General features: G+C 41.4%; 1 protein-coding gene across 17 annotated transcripts in view; it reads left to right on the top strand.

Annotated features, from left to right (window-relative positions):
* Window positions 1-19,731, top strand: part of WWOX (WW domain containing oxidoreductase) — a 944,020-nt gene that overhangs the window by 275,910 nt on the left and 648,379 nt on the right. For 16 of the 17 annotated variants that reach the window (XM_047710164.1, XM_047710181.1, XM_047710180.1 and 13 more), the window contains exons 7-8: window positions 11,269-11,454; window positions 16,908-17,172. In XM_047710164.1, coding sequence (XP_047566120.1) covers window positions 11,269-11,454; window positions 16,908-17,172 — 451 coding nt within the window. Of the gene's footprint in view, window positions 1-11,268; window positions 11,455-16,907; window positions 17,173-18,742; window positions 19,377-19,731 lie in introns of those variants that run through there. The other variant, XM_047710169.1, reaches the window with a different exon arrangement.

Here is a 19,731-nt window from a genome sequence, read left to right as displayed (position 1 = left end):
AGGCGTCCCTTAAACAAGCATTTTTTATGCTTGTTTGTCCATATACCACCTAAAGTCCCCTTGACTTTTAATGTGGATGTGCACACTGCATCTGGGCATTGAGGTCTTGCTGGACTGCTGGAGAGTCTGGAACCGTCGCTGGCTGGAGAGAGCTGTACGAGAGAATGGCTGTGTTTCCGTTTATGCTCCCATCCGTGAGTCAAAAATAAGCCAGCCCTAGTGATCTGAGCAGAGATCCACCTTAGAATTCTACAGTGATTTTTTTTTTCTTCCCCCATTTCTGGAAGAAACAGAAAACTTAACACTTACGATGTCTTAGAAACAGTTGTTTTTGGGACTTTGGGTCCTTAGGCCCTTTCTATTGAATTTCAGAGAATTTCCATATAGTATGAATTCCCACAGCTCCTTTGAGAAATGCCCCAGATGGTGTGACATTCTGTTTCAAGGAGGAATTGAAAAGTATTTCCCTTTACATAACATTACACTTAGCTCATTCTTTTGCTGTGTCTGAGATGGAATCCCCCAAAGCCACAATTGTGTTAATGTTCCGCGGGTGTTTATTTAGCCTGTAAAGGTCTGTCTCGTTTTCCGGAGGAGCGTGTTACGATTCAGTTTACAGATCCTCACTGTAATTCAACCCCATGATGGTTGCCCCTGCTCTTCACAGACTCTTTCAAAGCACCTTCTCAGTCCTCAGGTCTGACATTACATGTGGTTATTAGGCTGCTTGGATCATCTCAAACTGGTCCTGTCCTCAAAGTGTAAGTAACTCAGCCTTCGTGGATCAGCTAGAACCAAATCCAATTATCTCCTGCTTTTTTGGCTATATTTTAGGTAATAATAAATTGTAAAACATGGCTATGGAATGTGATTAGTAAATCAAATGTCACTGGGAAGATAGCATTGATTTGATTCATTCATTCATTCATTCATGATGTACCAAAGGCTTACTTCTTACTACATGCAAACGAAGGCTGGCCAAACAAAGACTTCTTTCCTATGGACATTGATTGTAGTCTGCAGGCAAAGATAACGGACAGATCATGTCCCAAAGAGTTAAGCATTGTAGGAATGGACGTACCCCAAGCAGAATTGAAGCCCCTCCTGGGAGATGCTGTAGCTCAGAAGGTGATGTTCTGTTCACAATAAACTCTCACGATGTGCTAGTGTTGGGTCATTGCCAGTTACTGATGAGCATTCAGACTAGTTGGCAGGGTTGAGAATGGCAGTGGATGGTTGCGGAGGAAACAGGATCCTGGCCCTTGAGGGCTCAGTGTCAGGAGGAGCTTGGTGTCTTGGCAGGTACTTATAGGCCACGGAACTCGGGAAACAGCTGAATCTCCTGACCCATGCATTTGTCTAGTGGTCATAGGTCGAAGGACCTTGTGCCCTTTGGTTGTATCAGTCTTTTTGTCAATCACCCTATTGCCAACCTTGTAAAAGGTCCGGGGAAAGTGTTGAGGAACTTCAGAAGAGGGCGATAGTGCCCATCTTCCAGATGAGGAACTAGGATTCGTTAAGCAAGAAGAGTCTCCTGAGTAGGCCTGGGGGACAGGGTGGGTTGTGATGTGTAGAAGGCGCAGCTGGGACTGAGTGAAGGACCCCCTTAGGTCCATCTAAGTGGACAAGTAGAGTCAGGCAGAAAGCACTGTGTGTCCGAGTGTCAGCGAGGATCAGAAAGTCATGTGACACCAACGTCACTAATTTCTCTGCTGTCCAGAAACCTGCATGCATACCATCACCATGGGTGAGATCTGGGTTGGAGATAGGCTGAAGTTCTGGCGTTTTATTTGAGTTTAATTTCTCAACATCATTATCAGAGCACTGCTGCCTGTAGATGTTCAGGGTGTGCACTGAACAAGTCTAGGGGTGCCATTCAGATAGCCCACTATCTGTGTTCAAGCCCCTGGCTCCACACAGAAAGCCTTCTTGTTCCCTGAGTGTAAAGCCTGTGTGTTTTCCTGGCCCGGGAAAGATTTTGGTGGCAGATAGTCCTAGATCTCAGTTCTGGCCTCTTCAGCTACTTGGCAAGAAACATTTTGAACCTTGGTGTTTTCCACCATAACATGGTACTGATGCTGTGTGCCTTATGGGTTGCTATGGTTGTTAAAATAGAATATTGACATTCCAAGAACTACCAGCATTTCCTCAGACTGACGTCATAGGACTGTCCGAAGCAAGCAACAAGTCTAGGCCTGTCTCGGTTCGCGCTACTAGACCTATGTGTTCAAGTAAGCGCTTACTGAACGGTCTCTCGGACTAACGTGTTACGCCCAGTTTTATAGGATGACAACACGGTGGACCTGCAGCCCTGCTGCTACAGCGCTTATATGTGCGCGTGAAGTTTCACAGGAAAGGATTTGTGTGTTGGCTCAGAACTTCCAGGCAGTTCTCGCCATGACGAGGTTTAGGAGTTGCCTGTGGAATTACACAGTTGCTAAATGCTGTACACATTCAGAGCAGGAACGTTCTTATGGGTGCAGTGGTCTAGGAGGGTTCTGCAGGGGACTTGGGGTTTGATCTGGCTCTTAAAAGGATGGGGTGGAGGGCAGTGAGCATGGGGGCTGTAGACATGGGCCCAGTATTCTCTCGTTTCTACACCGGTAACGTTGACCTGTTCTCTCTGCGAGTAGATTTTAACATCTTTCTTCTCCATTGTTTCTTGGCACCCAGGGCGAGGTGCATCATCAATAGTCTATGCATATTTTACTTGACTTAGTCAGATTTAACAGTTTTGTAGTCAACGCTTGTCAGGTACAAGGTGCTCTGCAAGTGGGGCCAGAGATATGGATATCAGTAGGTGCAACTGCTGTGGTCCCACTGGGTGCGGTCAGCATGTGGATACATGAGTCGCTCCTCCTGGGGGTGTGAGTCAGGCCGCTAGAGGCACACAAAGCGCTTTTGTGTTTCTGCCTTTTTTTTTTTTTTTTTTTAGTTGCATTTTCTGTATAGTAAAATTCACCCTTTAATAATGGAGTTGGGTAAGTTCTGATGAACACACACAGTCATGGAGTCACCACAGTCAGGATACAGAACCGTTCCCTTACCCCACCTCCACCCCCCAAATTTGCCCTGTGGCTCTTTGGAGTCACTTCCACCCTACACCCAGCCCCTGGCAACCACTGATTTTTTTTTTTTCTGTCTCTAGAATTTTGCCTTTTCCAGAATGTTATATAAATGTACATATTCCGCACATAGCATTTTGAGTTTGGTTTCTCTCATATAGCATGATGCATATACTAGTTATCTTTTGCTGTTAAATCTCTCCCAAAACTTAGCGACCTAAAAGAGCAAATATTTATTACCTGACTCTGTTACTTTTCTGTTGCTGTTGTGATAAATTACCACAAATGTATTGGGTTCAAACAGCACTTCTCCAGGGTGCGGGAATAGATATTCCTATTAGCTTTATATAACACAATAACAATATAATATAAGTAAATCTATCGATTTATTTGGTATGAAATATTTTAATTATTACTACTAAAGGATTTTAACATGCTGGTTATTTGTAATCTAGTTCAATCAATTTTTAAATATCTTCATCAGTTTTTCTGTTAGACTCTCAAAATGTGTCGAACTGGACTACCAGTACTCATGGTAAGGTCAAATAAGGGAGAAAGTAGCGGTAGCAAGACCAGGTCTGGGATTTTGCAGGAGCAGAGCTAAAGGCAACAGGATATGGAGTGCTGGTGGTTGTCTTAGCTCAAGTTCCCTAGAAGTCAGGCCTGGGACAGGGACGTATTTATCGGAGATTTAGGGGGCATATTCTCAGAAGAAGGTAGGGAGGAAAACAGATTGTGTTCAACTGGAGACTAGCTTCACCTGATCCCAGAGGTTCCTGAAGAAAGATTCATACCAGAGTTATCCTCCTTGTTAGCAGAGCAGCTGGGTCCGGGGCATGACTTTCTAGATGTGATGGTGCCTATCAGTCAAGAACAATTTTCTGAAGAAGTCTGCTCTTGGTAGTTGTGAAGGGGTACACTGGACCCATAATTTAAGATCTAGGCAGAACATCTTTAACGCTCATTCCATTGGAAATGGAGGGGGCTGGAAAAATATTAATAGTTTCTAGAGATGCTGGTGTTGACTAATCATAGAGACTAAAGAGGAAGATGGAGTAGCATGTATTTCCTAAGTGTTACTAGTCAGGGGACCAGTTAGAGAGTATCATCACCACTAGAAATAAGGACATTAGGAAGGGTAAAGACTTGAGGAGAGAAGATGAAGAGTTTAGATTTGGGGTGGATATGAATGAGATTCTGGAACTTGGGAGGAAAATGGGGCTGGAGCTGTGGGTCTGAAGTTCATCTTTATAGACGTGTTGTTTGGAGTCCCTGGCTGGGAGAGGGAAGGCTGGAAGAGACAGAAGATGGGGTAGTGGTGACATTAGGAGGAGGTCCATTGTGACAGAGAAGTCTGGTTTCAATGGAGAGGAGGTTGTTGGGTTTCTTGATTGGGAAGTCATTGCTCTCCAGGCAGCTTTCAGAGATTCTGGATGGTCATGGGGAAGAATTCAGTCATCTTGATGATAAGAAGTGGGTTTGGGGCAAGGAAAAGAGATTATGAATCGAGACAAATATTTCTAAACTGTAGTTCACAAATGGGAAGTGAGAGGCTGGGGCCAGTTGAAAGAGCCCTAGTGTCAAGTAGACGTTTTTCTCTTTCCAGCCTTCCCTCTCCTGTCTGTCCTCCTTCCTTTCAGTTTCTTTTCTCCACTTTCTTTCCTTCTTTCTGCATTTTCACTTTGTAGATGGTCAAAAAAATCTGATTAGCCTGAAGAGAGTAAGAGAGCCAGTGGAGCATGAGCTATCGGAAAGGCCTGAAAGAGAAAGAGAGAGGGTATAGTCAATAGGTGGGATGCTAGAAGAGTTGTACACCTGAAACTAATACAGTGTGATATGTCAATTATATCTGAATTTAAAGGAAGAAAAAAACAACAGGGAAATGAGAGGAAAACTTAGAGATCAGCTCTCTGAAAGCCAGTTAGTGACAGCCTTTCTGCTAGGACCCCCTTCTGTTTATTGTCACCATCTGGCACTCTTTCAGTATGAAGTATCACTTAAGGCTACTGTGGCTCCAAAGCTTGGCCCATCATTGCTTCCATGAATGAGCAGGAGCACTACCCCCTGCTGAAGAACAAGGTCGCCACTCTTTTTACGACTGAACAGTTGTTCTCTGGCCCAAAGGAATGTGTTGGCCCCAGTGGGCAGGAATGCTGCTTCCCAGGCATCATCCCCAGCAGGCCCAGAAAATGCCAGGGTCCCCTCTTGCTCTGGGTAGATTAGAACCAAAGAGAAGCAGCACACCCCCTTTCATTGGGATCTTCTGTACATTGAAGACCTCTCCTCTCCTCACTCACCTCTCACAGACCACAATCCACCAAAGAAGAAAAGAAATCAGACCCGGAGTGCTGACTAACAGCTCAGCTTTGGAATTGGAATGATACTATTTTTGTTTCCCTTCTATCTTTATAGTTTGAACTTTCCTTTTGATATTCTGTAAATATTCATCATCTCAGAGCCTTTTGAATTGCAATGGCTTTTAGTCAAAACTGAACAAAATGTGCCATTTGAATAATAAAAACCTCATTAAAGTGAGGGAAAAGAAATTCTTTTCCTTTTGTACAGGCCAATTAACTGTCTTTACAATTAAAAAAAAGTCAACACTTTATAGTTTCATATTCCATAAGCCTCTTTTTAATTAATGGACAAGTGACAAGTTTTAGGTACAGGGTACATATTTTGCCTCTGGTGTTGTGCAATTAACATTAATGAAGGGTATTAAAATTTGGTGAAAGAGGAGAGGGTTTCCCATGTCCTCTGTGGATTCATGCCCCCAGGCTGAGGTCTTTGGTAGCAGGTTTCTTGGCGTGTTTTGCATTTCCTTGAGAAAATATACAGGCAAGGATAAGGGTAACTAGAGGAGGCCATGTTATTGCTAAGAGGTATGGTGTCAAAATTCTGAATGCCCAGGCCTATCCTAAAGACATGGAAACACTACAAAAATCAACTTTGAAGAATTGCATTTTCTCGCGTGGATAGAAGGGAAGGGTATAGAGACAAAGGAAGTAACAATGATTTGGCCTGGCATGTACCTTGCAAAATATTGGGATTTTACTCATCACAAACTTGGGTGGGGTGTATGCAGCTGTTCTAAGTTTACAGGGAGAGGAGACAGGTTATAGATGTTAAATACCTGGCCACAAGTCAGGTAAATATAATATCATGACTGAGCTAGAATTTCTGTCAGCACTTAGCTCTGTCCATTTAAGGGAGCTTATCTAAGAAAGGTGTTGAACAGTAGCTTGAACTCACCTGATCTTTTTGTTTTATTTTGTTCTTATTCACTTATTTCCTTCTTTATTTATTTTAGCTGGTTCTGATTCTTATTTGGACCACAGGATGTTTGTTTCTAATCCCTTGTTTTCCTGTTTGTAAAATGTTGATAATAATACATATCACCTAAGTTTCTTATGTACATAAAGCTATTAATAAATGCTGAATCCCCATTTATCACTCAAAGGAAAAAAAAAAAAAAAGAAAGAGGAAAAAGTATCAACATCTGAAAAAGTGACCCAGATATTTGAGATGAAAACTGAAAGGAGCTCACGTATAAGTCATATTCACTTGGCACTTTCCCCCTTCCTCTCTCAAGGTTTTTATTTTTTCCAGCTGTCTTGCCTTACTATAAAATATGGGTTATTTTGGTTATAAATGAGTAGATTCTGTTTCGATTTGAAATGGGAACTGATGAATGTTGTAGGTAGACCAGATGTCTCAAAGCATTTTTTGTCCACCTGTTCAGAGAGTAACTGGATTGTTGGGGGACTGTGCATTGACAACTGGGGGAACCATAAGTGAAAAACAGATGATCCCACCCAAACACATCTGATTTCAGCCATATCACTACTTTTAGGTCTTAGGTAGGTGATGGATTGGAAATATATCAGGCAACAGAACAAGTAAGATAGTTTCTCACTGAGACTTAGATTGCCTGGTGGCAATGAGACTTACATAAATACTTTTTTAAAAACCCTGAAGTGATTTTTTTTCCCCTATTGATAAATTAATTCGTGCTTGCTACCAAGCATTTATTATGAATTCTTAATGAAATTAGTATCATTGGAATCATTAATAATGTCATTAATATTATGAATAATTAATGAACTAATATCACTTATTAGCAAACTAAGAAAAAGTGAATAGGAAGGAAAACTTCTCAGCTCACTATATAAGGCCGGTATGCTTTGATTTGGAAACCAGATAGAAACATCACAAGAAAATTACAGACCAGTATCACTTATGAATATAGATGTATACATCTTCAGCAACATATTAGCAAACCAAAAGCAGCAATATATGAAAAGGGTTATACACCATGGCAAGGTATGATTTGTCCAAGGAATTCTAGGTTGGGTTAACATCTGAAAGTCAATGTAATATACTGTATCAGTAAAATAAAGAATATGCCATTGGACACAGGAAGAGCATTTGAAAAAGTCCAGCACCCTTTCAAGATAAAAAAACACTCAACAAACTTGGATTATAAGGCCATTTCCTCAACCTGATAAAGGGCATCTACAAAAAAACCCCATACCTAACCTTCTGCTTAATGCTAAAAGATTGAATGCTTTCCCTTTAAGATCAGGAAACAAAATAAAGGTATTAAGTCTCACCCCTTCCATTCATTATTGTGCTGGAAATTCTAGCCAAAGTAATTGAGGGTGGGAAGGAGACATTCTGATTGGAAAGGAAAAAGTAAAACTATCTGTATTTGCAGGTGAAATGATCTTATGTGTAGAAAATACTAAGAAACCCACTTAAAAAAAACAATTAAATCTAATAGATAATTTCAGCAAGGTTGGGGGATAAAAAGTAAATATGCAAAAATCAATTGTATTTCTCTACACTAGTAATCAACAATTCCCAAATCAAATTAAGAAATCAATTCTATTTGCTATAGCATCAGCAAGAAAAAAAAATACTTAACAGATATGTTTAATGAAAGACGTGATAAACTTGTATTTTAAAAGCTATATAATGTTGAAGAAGAAAATTAAAGAAGACCTAAATGGATATAAAGACATCCCATGTTCATGGATCAAGAGACTTAATATTGTTAAGAAGTCAATATTCTCAAAATTAATCTTTACAAAAAATTTTTTTTGTAAAGATTTTATTTATTCATTTGAGACAGAGAGAGAGAGAGTGAGTATAACCAGCTAGGAGGGGCACAGGGAGAGAGAGAAGCAGGCTCCCTGTTGAGCAGGGAGCCCAACTCAGGGCTACATTCCGGGACCTGGAGATTATGACCTGAGCTGAAGGCAGACACTTAACCAGTTGAGCCATCCAGGTGCCCCTGATCTGCAATTTTAATGTAAACTTCATCAAAGTTGCTATTGGCTTTTCTTTTTCCCTTCTTCTTCTTTTTCTGCTGCTGCTGCTGCTTCTGCTGCTTCTTCTGCTTCTGCTTCTTCTGCTGCTTCTGCGTCTGCTTCTCCTGCTTCTGCTTCTTCTTCTGCTTGCTTCTGCTTCTTCTGCTGCTTCTTCTGCTTCTTCTGCTGCTTCTTCTGCTGCTTCTTTTGCTTCTTCTTCTGCTTCTTCTGCTTCTGCTGCTTCTGCTTCTGCTGCTTCTGCTTCTGCTGCTTCTGCTTCTGCTGCTGCTGCTTCTCCTTCTTCTGCTTCTGTTTCTCTTGCTTCTGCTTCTGTTTCTCCTGCTTCTGCTTCTCCTGCTTCTGCTTCTTCTTCTTCTGCTTCTGCTTCTTCTTCTTCTTCTGCTTCTGCTGCTTCTTCTGCTTCTGCTGCTTCTGCTTCTGCTGCTTCTGCTTCTTCTGCTGCTTCTTCTTCTGCTGCTGCTGCTTCTGCTTCTCCTGCTTCTGCTTCTTCTGCTGCTTCTTCTTCTGCTTCTTCTGCTGCTTCTTCTGCTTCTTCTTCTGCTGCTGCTTCTTCTTCTGTTGCTGCTTCTGCTGCTTCTGCTTCTTCTGCTGCTTCTACTGCTTCTGCTGCTTCTCCTGCTTCTGCTTCTTCTCCTGCTTCTGCTTCTTCTGCTTCTGCTGCTTCTGCTTCTGCTGCTTCTGCTTCTGCTGCTTCTGCTGCTTCTTCTGCTTCTGCTTCTCCTTCTTCTTCTGCTTCTCCTTCTCCTCCTCCTTCTTCTCCTCCTTTCTTCTCTCTCTCTCTCTCTCTTTTTTTTTTTTTTTTTGCAGAAATTGAAAGCTGACTCTAAACTTTATATGCGCATGCAGGGCTCCTCACAAGCCAACCCAAGCTTGTGAAAGAACAACACTGAATTACTCCTCCTAATTTAAAAATTTACTACAAAGCTTTAGTAACAAAGACTGTAGTACTACCATAATAATGGAATAGAATTGAGAGTCCTAAAATAAATTCTTTCAGTTGGTCAGCTGATTTTCATCCAGGGTGCCAAGACCACTCAGTGTGGGGAAAATTAGTCTTTTTAAGAGACACAGCTACATGGGACACCTGGGTGGCTCAGTTGGTTAAGCAGCTGCCTTCGGCTCAGGTCATGATTCCAGCGTCCTGGGATCGAGTCCCGCATCGGGCTCCTTGCTCAGCAGGAGCCTGCTTCTCCCTCTGCCTCTGCCTGCCATTCTGTCTGCCTGTGCTTGCTCTCTCTCCCTCTCTCTCTGACAAATAAATAAAATCTTAAAAAAAAAAAAAAAGACACAGCTACAACAGTTGGAAGACCTGCATGCCAAAGAATGATGTTAGATCTCTTGCATTCACTTTACTTCTGTGTGGCTTACAAAGGACCATAGATCTAAATGTAGGAGCTAAAACTAAAACTCTTAGAAGAAAAGATAGAAGTGTATCCTTGTGATGCTGGGTTAGGCAATGGTTTCATAGATAAGACCCCCAAAGCACAAGTAACAAAAGAAAATATACATATCACTTGCATTTTATCAAAATTAAAACTCAGAAAGAAGATACTTTAAGACATTTCAGGTTCCACCCACCGCTAGAGACAGCTACTATTCACATTTTTGTGTACCTTTCATTAGTATTTTATGTGTGTTTGTGTGATCATACAATATTATATATTTTGTTCTATAACATGCATATTTTACAGGGTCAAAAGATATTTCATTTTAATGGCTGCATAGTATTCTACCATATGAATATATTCAGAGTCATTTAATGATTTCCCAATTTTACATTTCATTTATTTTGTAATCTCTTGCATTTTCAATGTAATTACCAACAGTGTGGATAACCTTTAATAATACCTTTTTATAATTCTTATTAGCGCCATGGGATGATCTCCCACAAGTACCAGTTCTCTATGAGGATTTAGAAAGGCTTACTTCTACCTTTTAAAATTTTATTATGAAACAAATTATATATATACGAAATAGGAGAGAATATTATACTAGACCTCCACTTACCTGTCCCTGGGCTTGCTGTTTCTAAAGTTATGCTGAGTGAAATAAAGTCAAGCAGAGAGAGTCAATTATCATATGGTTTCACTTATTTTTGGAGCATAACAAATAACATGGAGGACATGGGGAGATGGAGAGGAGAAGGGAGTTGAGGGAAATTGGAAGGGGAGATGAACCATGAGAGACTATGGACTCTGAAAAACAACCTGAGGGTCTTGAAGGGGCGGGGGTGTGGGAGGTTGGGGGAACAAGGTGGTGGGTATTGGAGAGGGCACGTATTGCATGGAGCACTGGGTGTGGTGCAAAAACAATGAATACTGTTATGCTGAAAAGAAATTAAAAAAAAATAAAAATAAAGTGTAGATGTAATTCAGCCTCTGGAAGGAATATATTCAAACAATGTGTGCCTGTCTCTTTAAACAGAGCATTTCCCCCTTGATATGTTTACTTAGAATCTATTAAATGCTGGTTCCTGTGTTGGTCTTTATACAAACTATTTTCTCTTTTATTTTTTAAATCTACTTTAAAGACTGTTGTGATTTTTTAGGTAAAGAAGCTAAGAATTGAGTAAACTAAGATGCACAGGTAAAATTAGGTTTTAGAATCTGGGTTCTATCCAGGGTGACCAGTTTGCCCAGTATGGCGCTGGTTTGAGCACTGGAAGTCCTGTATGCTGGGGAATTCCTGGTGCCCTGCAGCCCACTCATAGGCTAAGCCCTTGCCCAGCAGAATGGCTCATGCTATGACATCCTGTTTCCAACTGATGAATCTTGAAGACAGGGAAGAATTGGTTATTCCTGTCAGAGTATGGGCTATCTTTAATTTTAGAGTGTTAATGTCTGCACAACGTTGGATGTTTTATTTTTTAGATCTCTTCACGTGCTTGTGTGCAATGCAGCAGCTTTTGCTCTACCCTGGAGCCTCACCAAAGACGGCCTGGAGACCACCTTCCAGGTGAATCACCTGGGTCACTTCTACCTTGTCCAGCTCCTTCAGGATGTCCTGTGCCGCTCTGCTCCTGCCCGAGTAGTTGTGGTCTCGTCGGAGTCCCATAGGTGGGTTATAGTCTGATGTTTTGTTCACATGGCCCCCTTCTTGTACCAGCTAGTGTTTCCCCCAGGCTTCCTTTCCCGAAAATTCTTTTCAGCAATGCTCCTTCAGAAAGTGTGGGTGCACTCAACCTGGCTTCCTTAGTTTTCCAGGGTCTTTCTCATGTTTTGAGATTGTGGAGGATTAGTAGGGGGTTTTGTCTACAGCGACGTAGATGGCTTTTACAACTATACTTCAGGGCCCTCATTGATTTTGCTTTGAGATGGAATAATAATTGATTAAATCTGAATGCCTGACCTTTATCGATTTGTCATTCAACAACTTCAACACCTCACCAAGAAGAATGTGCAGTTATTCTAGCAGGAGAAACAATGCAATTAAAGACTGCGAGATGAAATCCAATTGTTTTATAATGAGAAATTAGGGAATTCAATGCAGACATTAGCTGTGTAATTGTAGAAAGGGAAAGTACTGTAGTTAGAACATATTAGAAATCTGGCCATGCCTCTTTTGGTTAAAATTTCAATTAAAACATCAGATGGCACTTCTCTTCTATTACCATTAGGAGAATATCCAGTTGACTAAAAAGGCATTTGAAAATTTCGTCGTATTTTCAGCGTATTTGTTTCTAGAGTTGGATAAACAACTATTTGTCTAAAGAGAAGTAGAGAAGACAAAGGACTTCGCGGGTGAGGCTAGATAATGCATGTTAGGGAGATTTTCCTGGTGTGGCTGGGAGCGTTCACCCTTTGCAAAGTAGCTGGAAAAAAAATAATGTGCAAGGGCCTATTTTTTCCCCCTTCTTCTCTGTCTTAAGTCCTGAAATGTTTTAGTGACCCAGAATGAAGCTTATTTTTTTAATCATGCTTCCATAAAATGTAACCCCTGGGACTTGGAAGAGAGAGACCAGCCAAGGGTTAGCCTGAACCCTTTATCACTCCCAAACACAGGGGCTTATGGTATAAGTGACACATTGCAGATAGATTTACTTTTACCATTTTAAATTTATGATGGCTGAAATGAAAGGAAAATGCCCGTAATAATCCTCTCCTGTGTTAAAAGACACGAAACATCTAGTCATTAGGTGGTAACAAAATCTGGACATTCTTATCTTTGCAAATCACACCAGGTTTGTGGGGGCGGGGGAGCAGGGAGTGGAGTGGCCCTGCTCAGGAGTGAGGGAGGCTACTGTGGGGGCTGGTGCGGGAGAGCGAGCTCCGGAAATAAATCTGCCAGCCCTGATCGTTTGCCAGATGTGGAGGGCACCACGGGATATGTTTAAATGAGTTGGTATTTAATGGGAGATTATGTTGAATTGTCATCTGCTTGCTTCCCTTTGTAAATCTGTATCTCAAATGGTATTTCATGTGACGTCTTTGTTCTCTTCTTAACTGCCGCATAATTCGAGCCTACCTTGGAGATCTGAATCTTAATTTCATGGAACAGACAAATTGGAAGGAAGGGCCTTGGTCTCCTGAATTAGTCCCATTTTAGTTTAGAGACAAGGACTTCCTGAAATGTCTCATCAGGCCCACTCTTATCTGCTGATGGGCACTGGTTTTTCTGCTTTCTGGTCATCTTTGGCACCTGTTAGGGGGTATTTTTACAAAATGCTAATTCCCGCGAGCTTATTATTTGTTTATTACACTTGTGTTGCCTCCTGCAGTGCCCGAGATGACAATGTGAGTACGGTCCTGGGAAAGCACTCGCTCACTGCTCAAGGACCCAGAGCCCTAAACCATGCTGTAAAATGGAAGTGTGGATATCTAATTACCTCCATAAACCTTGGTGGAGTCTCTTCGTTGGAGTCAGGACCCCCTGTTTGGGGAAAAATAAAGTCCTATGTTTGCAGAAAAATATTATACCAGACTGCCCCCAGGCAAAATACTTATTAGCCTTCCTGTGTCTTCACTGTATTTTAGTTACTCATCTGGAGTCTGAGCAAGGGAATGGGGTTTCTCCATACCCAAAATACATCATATTGAAATGAGAACTCGACTTCCTTGCTGTGAAAATTTTTCAGATAACAATTAAAATAGAATGAGAAGAGCAGAGGGCTGGCTGTACAGCTCTGAATGGTTGCGTCTGTGTTGAGTGCCAAGTTGCTACACACACACACATAGCTTCTGAAGCAAATTCAGTCTTATTCTTTGAACGTACTAGCTTTTGTCTACATAGAATCCAGACTAATTATTTTTGTTTGGCAATTTAAAAGTCCTCGGTTAAAAAGAAAACAAAAGGAGCAGTATGTATAGAAACACAAGATAGAGAGCCCCACAAGAGCAAGTGTTAATGCCCAGAGAGCAAATGTTAACATTTTACTGTATCGGTAGGAGGACAGTTCTACTAAGACATTGTTGTGTGGTTTTTCAACTTGAAAATAGGGTAGGTAGCCTTTGAAGAGTTCTTTCACTGCCACTTGAGCTGAGAGGTAAACACGGTCACTTTTTAGGAAGCCTGCCCTGCTTCAGAGGAATCAAAAAGCTTGCCTACCCTTCCCGTTTTCCAGAAGACTGTCAGTACAAGCTAATCAGACCTTAAAAATGGGTCTGTTGCTCAGGAGCTTATCAGGGCAGAAAGTCAGGTGCCCTCTAACGGAGTGGGGGCTACTTGCAAAGCATGGGCCTGCCGTATAGTAGGTGTGCTTCTCCATCCTGAGAATTTCCTTCCACTGTGTTCCATCTGATTTCTCAGCATGGTGTGTGTGTGTGTGTCTGTGTGTGTGTCTGTGTGTGTGTGTTTTGCCTTATTTCTAGATTAAGGACTAGGAATCGTTTCCTTTCCCCCTCTTAACCTGCCTGGTATTCCTCAGTCATGAGATACTTCTGTGTTGTCCTTCAAAACCAAAGCAGGGAATTCGTTCTAAACTTCTGAAGTGCTACACATATATACCTATTGATGAGGAACCTAGCGGACCTGAAACTAATGCTAAATTTTCCCTTTGGAACAAGGCTCAAATAAGGAAACTTGGCCCTTTAGTTTGGATTTCCAGACCCACCACCAAACTTGAATTCTCTAAGCCTGTAATTAGTCCCTGCTATGTGTCAGGCACAGTGGTAGGCATTATGCAAGGGGCTTACTGTCCACCTTCTAGGAATTCACAGTGCAGAGTTGGAAGCCGGTGATTAAATGGCTTGCAGTCTGGCGTGGTAAGGACAGATAAAAGCCAAAGATGGCATCGCTTGCTTTGTTACTGTTGTTGGGGTGGGGCAGTGCGGGGTCATTGAACACTAGGGACATCATGGCCGAGGTCCTGGCAAGTGGGTGCCTAATTTCCATGGAAACGTGTCTTTCCTTATGCTTTGCGTGGCTTCTTCCAGTCTGTTCCCATTGCCACCCAAGAATCATTATGACAACAAGCAGCTGGGGAGAGTTGCCTGGAAGAAATGGCTCTCAAGCTAGGTTGGGCTAAACAAATATGCCAAGAATGGTTTTCAGCAAAATTGATGGAAAGAGGAGTGGAGAATGAGAGGAGGATGCTATTTTTATCCCATACCATTTAGATGCTACTTTCTACTTAGAGTAGGTAGAATTTCTAAGACATGGCCCATATGTTGGATCATTGGATTTTCAACAGTCTCTTTTTGTGGTACCATATTACACGTTGAAATAAAGTTCAGAAATAATGCAGCTTCCTTGCATAAATATATTTTAATTCAGTATGCTAGCTTAACTGTAATGGGAAGAAAAAATAAATGTAAAACAAGATAGCCTGTTTCTTACTTGAGCAGGACTGTAGGAAAGGTAAGTAATCAGATGTCCGTGCCCGCACGTACGTCACCTCCTTTGGGCTACTCACAAATGCAGACTGTTAACAGGTGTGTGGCACTGTAGACTCAGATACTACCAGTGTGGACTCAAGGCTCACCTCCCCCCAGAACCCATGGAATATCAACGTGTGTTCATTCTTCATTTGCATAGTTGTTATACTGTGCTCTTAGAAATGCAGTGGATGTTAAAACCGTGCATGTATGTAAAACAGGCTGTAGGCTCAGATCATTATACATAGGCTTTTCATCTGCATGAATTTCCAGTGGGCCAGTCTTCACTGAGCAAGGCTCTGTCTGCATTGCAGGACATCCACCATCCCCGGCCCCCGCTGGCAATCATTATAACCACCAGAAAAAGGCCCCCATAAATTTTCAAATTTCCCGCTAAGTTCTACTGCTTTAGATGATTAAGCTCAGAAGTCTGGGCCCTTCCTGTGGTTTCGAGATTTGGAAATAGGCAGCCAACAATTAGTTTCAGGGTCTTGTTGCTGTTTCTGTGATAGCATTTCTGGCCATCGGCTTTGTTGATGACTTTAGAGCAGCGATGTCATTTAACACCAGAAATTGGATGTCACCGACTGAGTTCTGCAGAAGGGAGGTCTAATTTCCATTAAAACATGAATTTCATCTGTCCCTGTGATGCTTTTCCTTGGTCATAGCTGAGCCTGAAATGCTCATCTTAAGGAACAACCAGATTATTCCATAATTTTTATTTTACCTTTTGCTTCTGTTTCCACAGCAGTTACCCAGAGTACTCCCTTATGTTTCCTTATTACTTGGTGCAAATGCCCAGAGTTAATTTAGTGAAGGAAGCTGTGAGGGGTCCTTAACAAGGCTGGCACCATCATCTAGAAAATTCCTTTTGTTAGGATTCTTTTTTATCTTTTCTTTTAGGGCAGTCACTACTTTGTTACGGAAAGAAAGAAAGAAAGAACAGGAAAGAAAGGAAAGGACCAAACAGCTGGTGTTTAATGACTCCGTCAGACCCAATTATAAAACATCAACTACTTACTTTGATTTGTGTGTATCCATGCCATGGGTATACTTAAAAACAGTAGACTCTGCCAGAACTCATTCTGGCTTTGTTTACATTTATCTTTTAAACGTATAAGACTATTGATGGCACCTCACCAAGGTTATAACCCCTTTATAATCATTAATTTTTAATCTGGAAAAGAGTCTTGGGGGCAGCAAGACTCATCTATATTTACTTGGATGCTCAAATGAAAATACACAGGGCTCATGCATTTGTTGGCTAAAACAACCCAGGAAAGCCCCGTCAAAGGTTAGGAATGTGATATCTTTCTACCCCCAAAAACAGCAGCCCTTTATTTAAGATGCTTTTCCATTTAATTTAATTATCCTTGAACTTCCTGTTGAAGGTTTTGAAAAATCCATGTTAGAGGGAGGGGGAGTTCAGCATGTTAAAATTGCCCCATTTCTGAGTTTAGGCCTTTATTTACTCTGTCTTTGGACCCAGTTGGTTTATTGTGTTAAATCACTATTGTCAGTTTCTAAGGGAGACTTGTTTTTACATTTGCACAATTGTGTTCTCAGTTGTTCACAGTTGTCTCTGATTTCCTCAGATTTCTAATTAAGAAAAAAGATGCTAGTATCAGAAATTGAGATTGGCTGCTTCACGTCCTATTTCTTCTTCTTCTTTTTTTTTTTTTTTTTTTTTTTTTTAGATTCACAGATATTAATGATTCCTCGGGAAAACTGGACTTCAGCCGCCTTTCTCCATCTAAAAATGACTACTGGGCCATGCTGGCTTATAACCGGTCCAAGCTCTGCAACATTCTCTTCTCCAATGAGCTCCACCGCCGCCTGTCCCCACGCGGGGTCACGTCCAACGCCGTGCATCCTGGAAACATGATGTACTCCTCCATTCACCGCAACTGGTGGGTGTACACGCTGCTGTTTACCTTGGCCCGGCCTTTCACCAAGTCCATGGTAAGTGAACAGCTTCTGCCGCCGCAAACACCTTCAGTGCACCCTTTCTGGACTCCTGTGTTCTCTTCAGCTTCTTGCGTTTTGTGGTGATGAGTCTGTTCTTGAAAGTCCCATCTTCAGGCCTGTCAGAGCCGTCAGAAAGGGCTCTAGATCATACTTCAGTGGATGGAGATGGCATCTGTTTCTCTAAAGGCTCTTGGAGGGCTGGGTAGTAGATGTGGTTGTCAAGTGTTGCGTTAAGGACGGCTGGAAGTCTTGATGGAAATGCTTCTCTCTATTTTGATGCCATTGTTTTATTGCTATTATGCAGAAGTGGTAGTATTTGATAATGGTATTTTGGGTCAGTATGTGAAAAACATGGATTTTTGATCACTGAATTATCAGCGGAAGTGATTCCTTTGTTTCCACTGAGAATCGTTATTTGATGTTCTGAATTCTTCTTTAATGAATGGAAATCTCATCTGGAGAACCTTTCGTTGGTTGGAAGTGCATTTTATTCTTTACCTCCCCAAAGGTGGGTCCTTTTCGATGAAACACTTCTGTGGTTAGATTTGGAAATGTTCACAAGGTAAATGGGAATTTTTTACATTTTTGATGGTTGTATAACAACCACATCTAGAGACATCTTCTATGAAAACATTTTAATAGAAAGTCTTTTAAATGACCAATGCACATTTTACACAATATATTTGATATGGTATTTTTCTAAACAAGAGGACTTTAAAAACACTCGGAATTAGTGAGAAATAGTACTGTTCCACTTAACTAACTAACATCAAGTCGTCAGAAAAGGGCCAGACACATTTTGGGCTTTATAAGTGTCACAAGGCGAAATCATTATGATTCCTCACAACTAAGATGGCCCTGTGGCTTGGTGGGGGACTGACCATAACAGATATGACATTTTATAATAATGGGTATAGCATTTGTCATGATTTTACTCTGACTATCCAGCATGGTAGCCACCTGCCGTATGTGGCTATGGAGCCCTTGAGAAGTGACTGATACAGGTAAGAAACTGAATTTTTAATTTGATTTTACTTCAATTTAGATTTATAATTCATTTACACTTAAATATTTCAGATCAGAAAACACAGTTAAATAATGTGCCCACATGGTCTGCGTGTAGTAGGTGTGCAGTATTCCTGTTATGATGGTTGTTATTCTTGTTGTTGTATCACCTTTGGAGAGAACTCTTGCACAAAACGTCATTGTTTGTGTTGCATACAAGGGTCACACAACTAAGGGAGTCTGTAAGCTGAGAGTCTGGTGGTGGTGTTTTGGGAGGACCTCTGTCTCCGTCCCCAGAGGCCCAAAGAGAAGGTTATCAGCACAGTAGGAAGGGTGTCCAGATGAAGAGAGCCTGGTTTTCAACATGTACTTCTGGTCCCCTGGGAAGCCGTAGCAGAATGAAATTTCCATATTCTTGCCTGCCGGTAACTGAGGAACAGCATCTTTTATCTGCCACAAATACACTTTTTAAGATAAGCGTATAAATTATGAAGACTATGAAATGTGTATGTAAGTTTTGACTTTTAGGAAATTTCTAATACTATCTTTATATATTTAGGTGTTGGGTGGTGTTCTTAGCCATCAGAGTTCTAGGACTCGGTTTATAAAGAGTTGGAATGAGAACTAACTTGTCAAACTCACAGCCACTCCCTTCTCGTTCCTAAACATTTTGGACTCCACGCGTGTGGGGGAGGCATCAGCATGACTGTAACCGGGGATGGGTCTGTGTGACGTGGAACAGACTGGGCTTACTGAAAAGTCGCTCTGATGTTTCATCCTTCTGTATGTGGCTTGACACTCCTTCTGTCACGATAAGACATTTGTTTCATGAATGCAGAGTGCATTTCTACCTTTTTAACACAGATTTGTTTTTGGACATAAGCCGTATAGTTGTATCCTCTTCTGACCCATGTGAAATTTGGGTTCCTAAACGCCTGAAGCTTAGCATGGATGCAGCATCCTCATCACCATTTGGCTATCTGTGCCTCCCAGCTCCATCCGCATTTCACTCCAGAAGTGTTTCCTTTGATACCAGTACACATGCCGTTGCACAAGGTCATGGAACCCAGAAGCACAGCCCAGCCTTGTACTTGGAGGCTCTGCCTTTGCTTCTCTACCCGAGCTGGCTCCCTGAAGTATTAAACAACAGTATTCTAATATCAATGTCCCTGTTTTATTTGCTGTGACTTGCTGTGACTACGGTGATTTTAGTTACAGTAATTAGGTCACCCTTCATGGAGTCAGGCTATTTTAAGTGCCTCTTTAAGGAATATTGTTGCAGATCAGTAATTTTACAATTGGATGTTCTTGTGCAACTTTATTAAATGTAATCTGTCTTTTAAATGTTGCCCTTTTATAGTTATACATTTCTAATTGTTGCTGTAAATGCATTATCACTTTGAAATTAATTAATTTTTCCATTTTGGCCGCCTGCAGTATAATAATCACTAATGAGAAACTCATAGGGATTAATCTCAGCACAGCGACCCCTACTGGTAATTCTTTGGCTTTGGCATCTCTTCCCTTTGAATTCTGGAGGTCAGGGCA

This window comes from Lutra lutra, chromosome 17 (genome assembly GCF_902655055.1).
Source record: "Lutra lutra chromosome 17, mLutLut1.2, whole genome shotgun sequence".
Lineage (NCBI taxonomy): Eukaryota > Metazoa > Chordata > Mammalia > Carnivora > Mustelidae > Lutra > Lutra lutra.
This window is presented reverse-complemented; position numbering and strand designations above follow the sequence as displayed.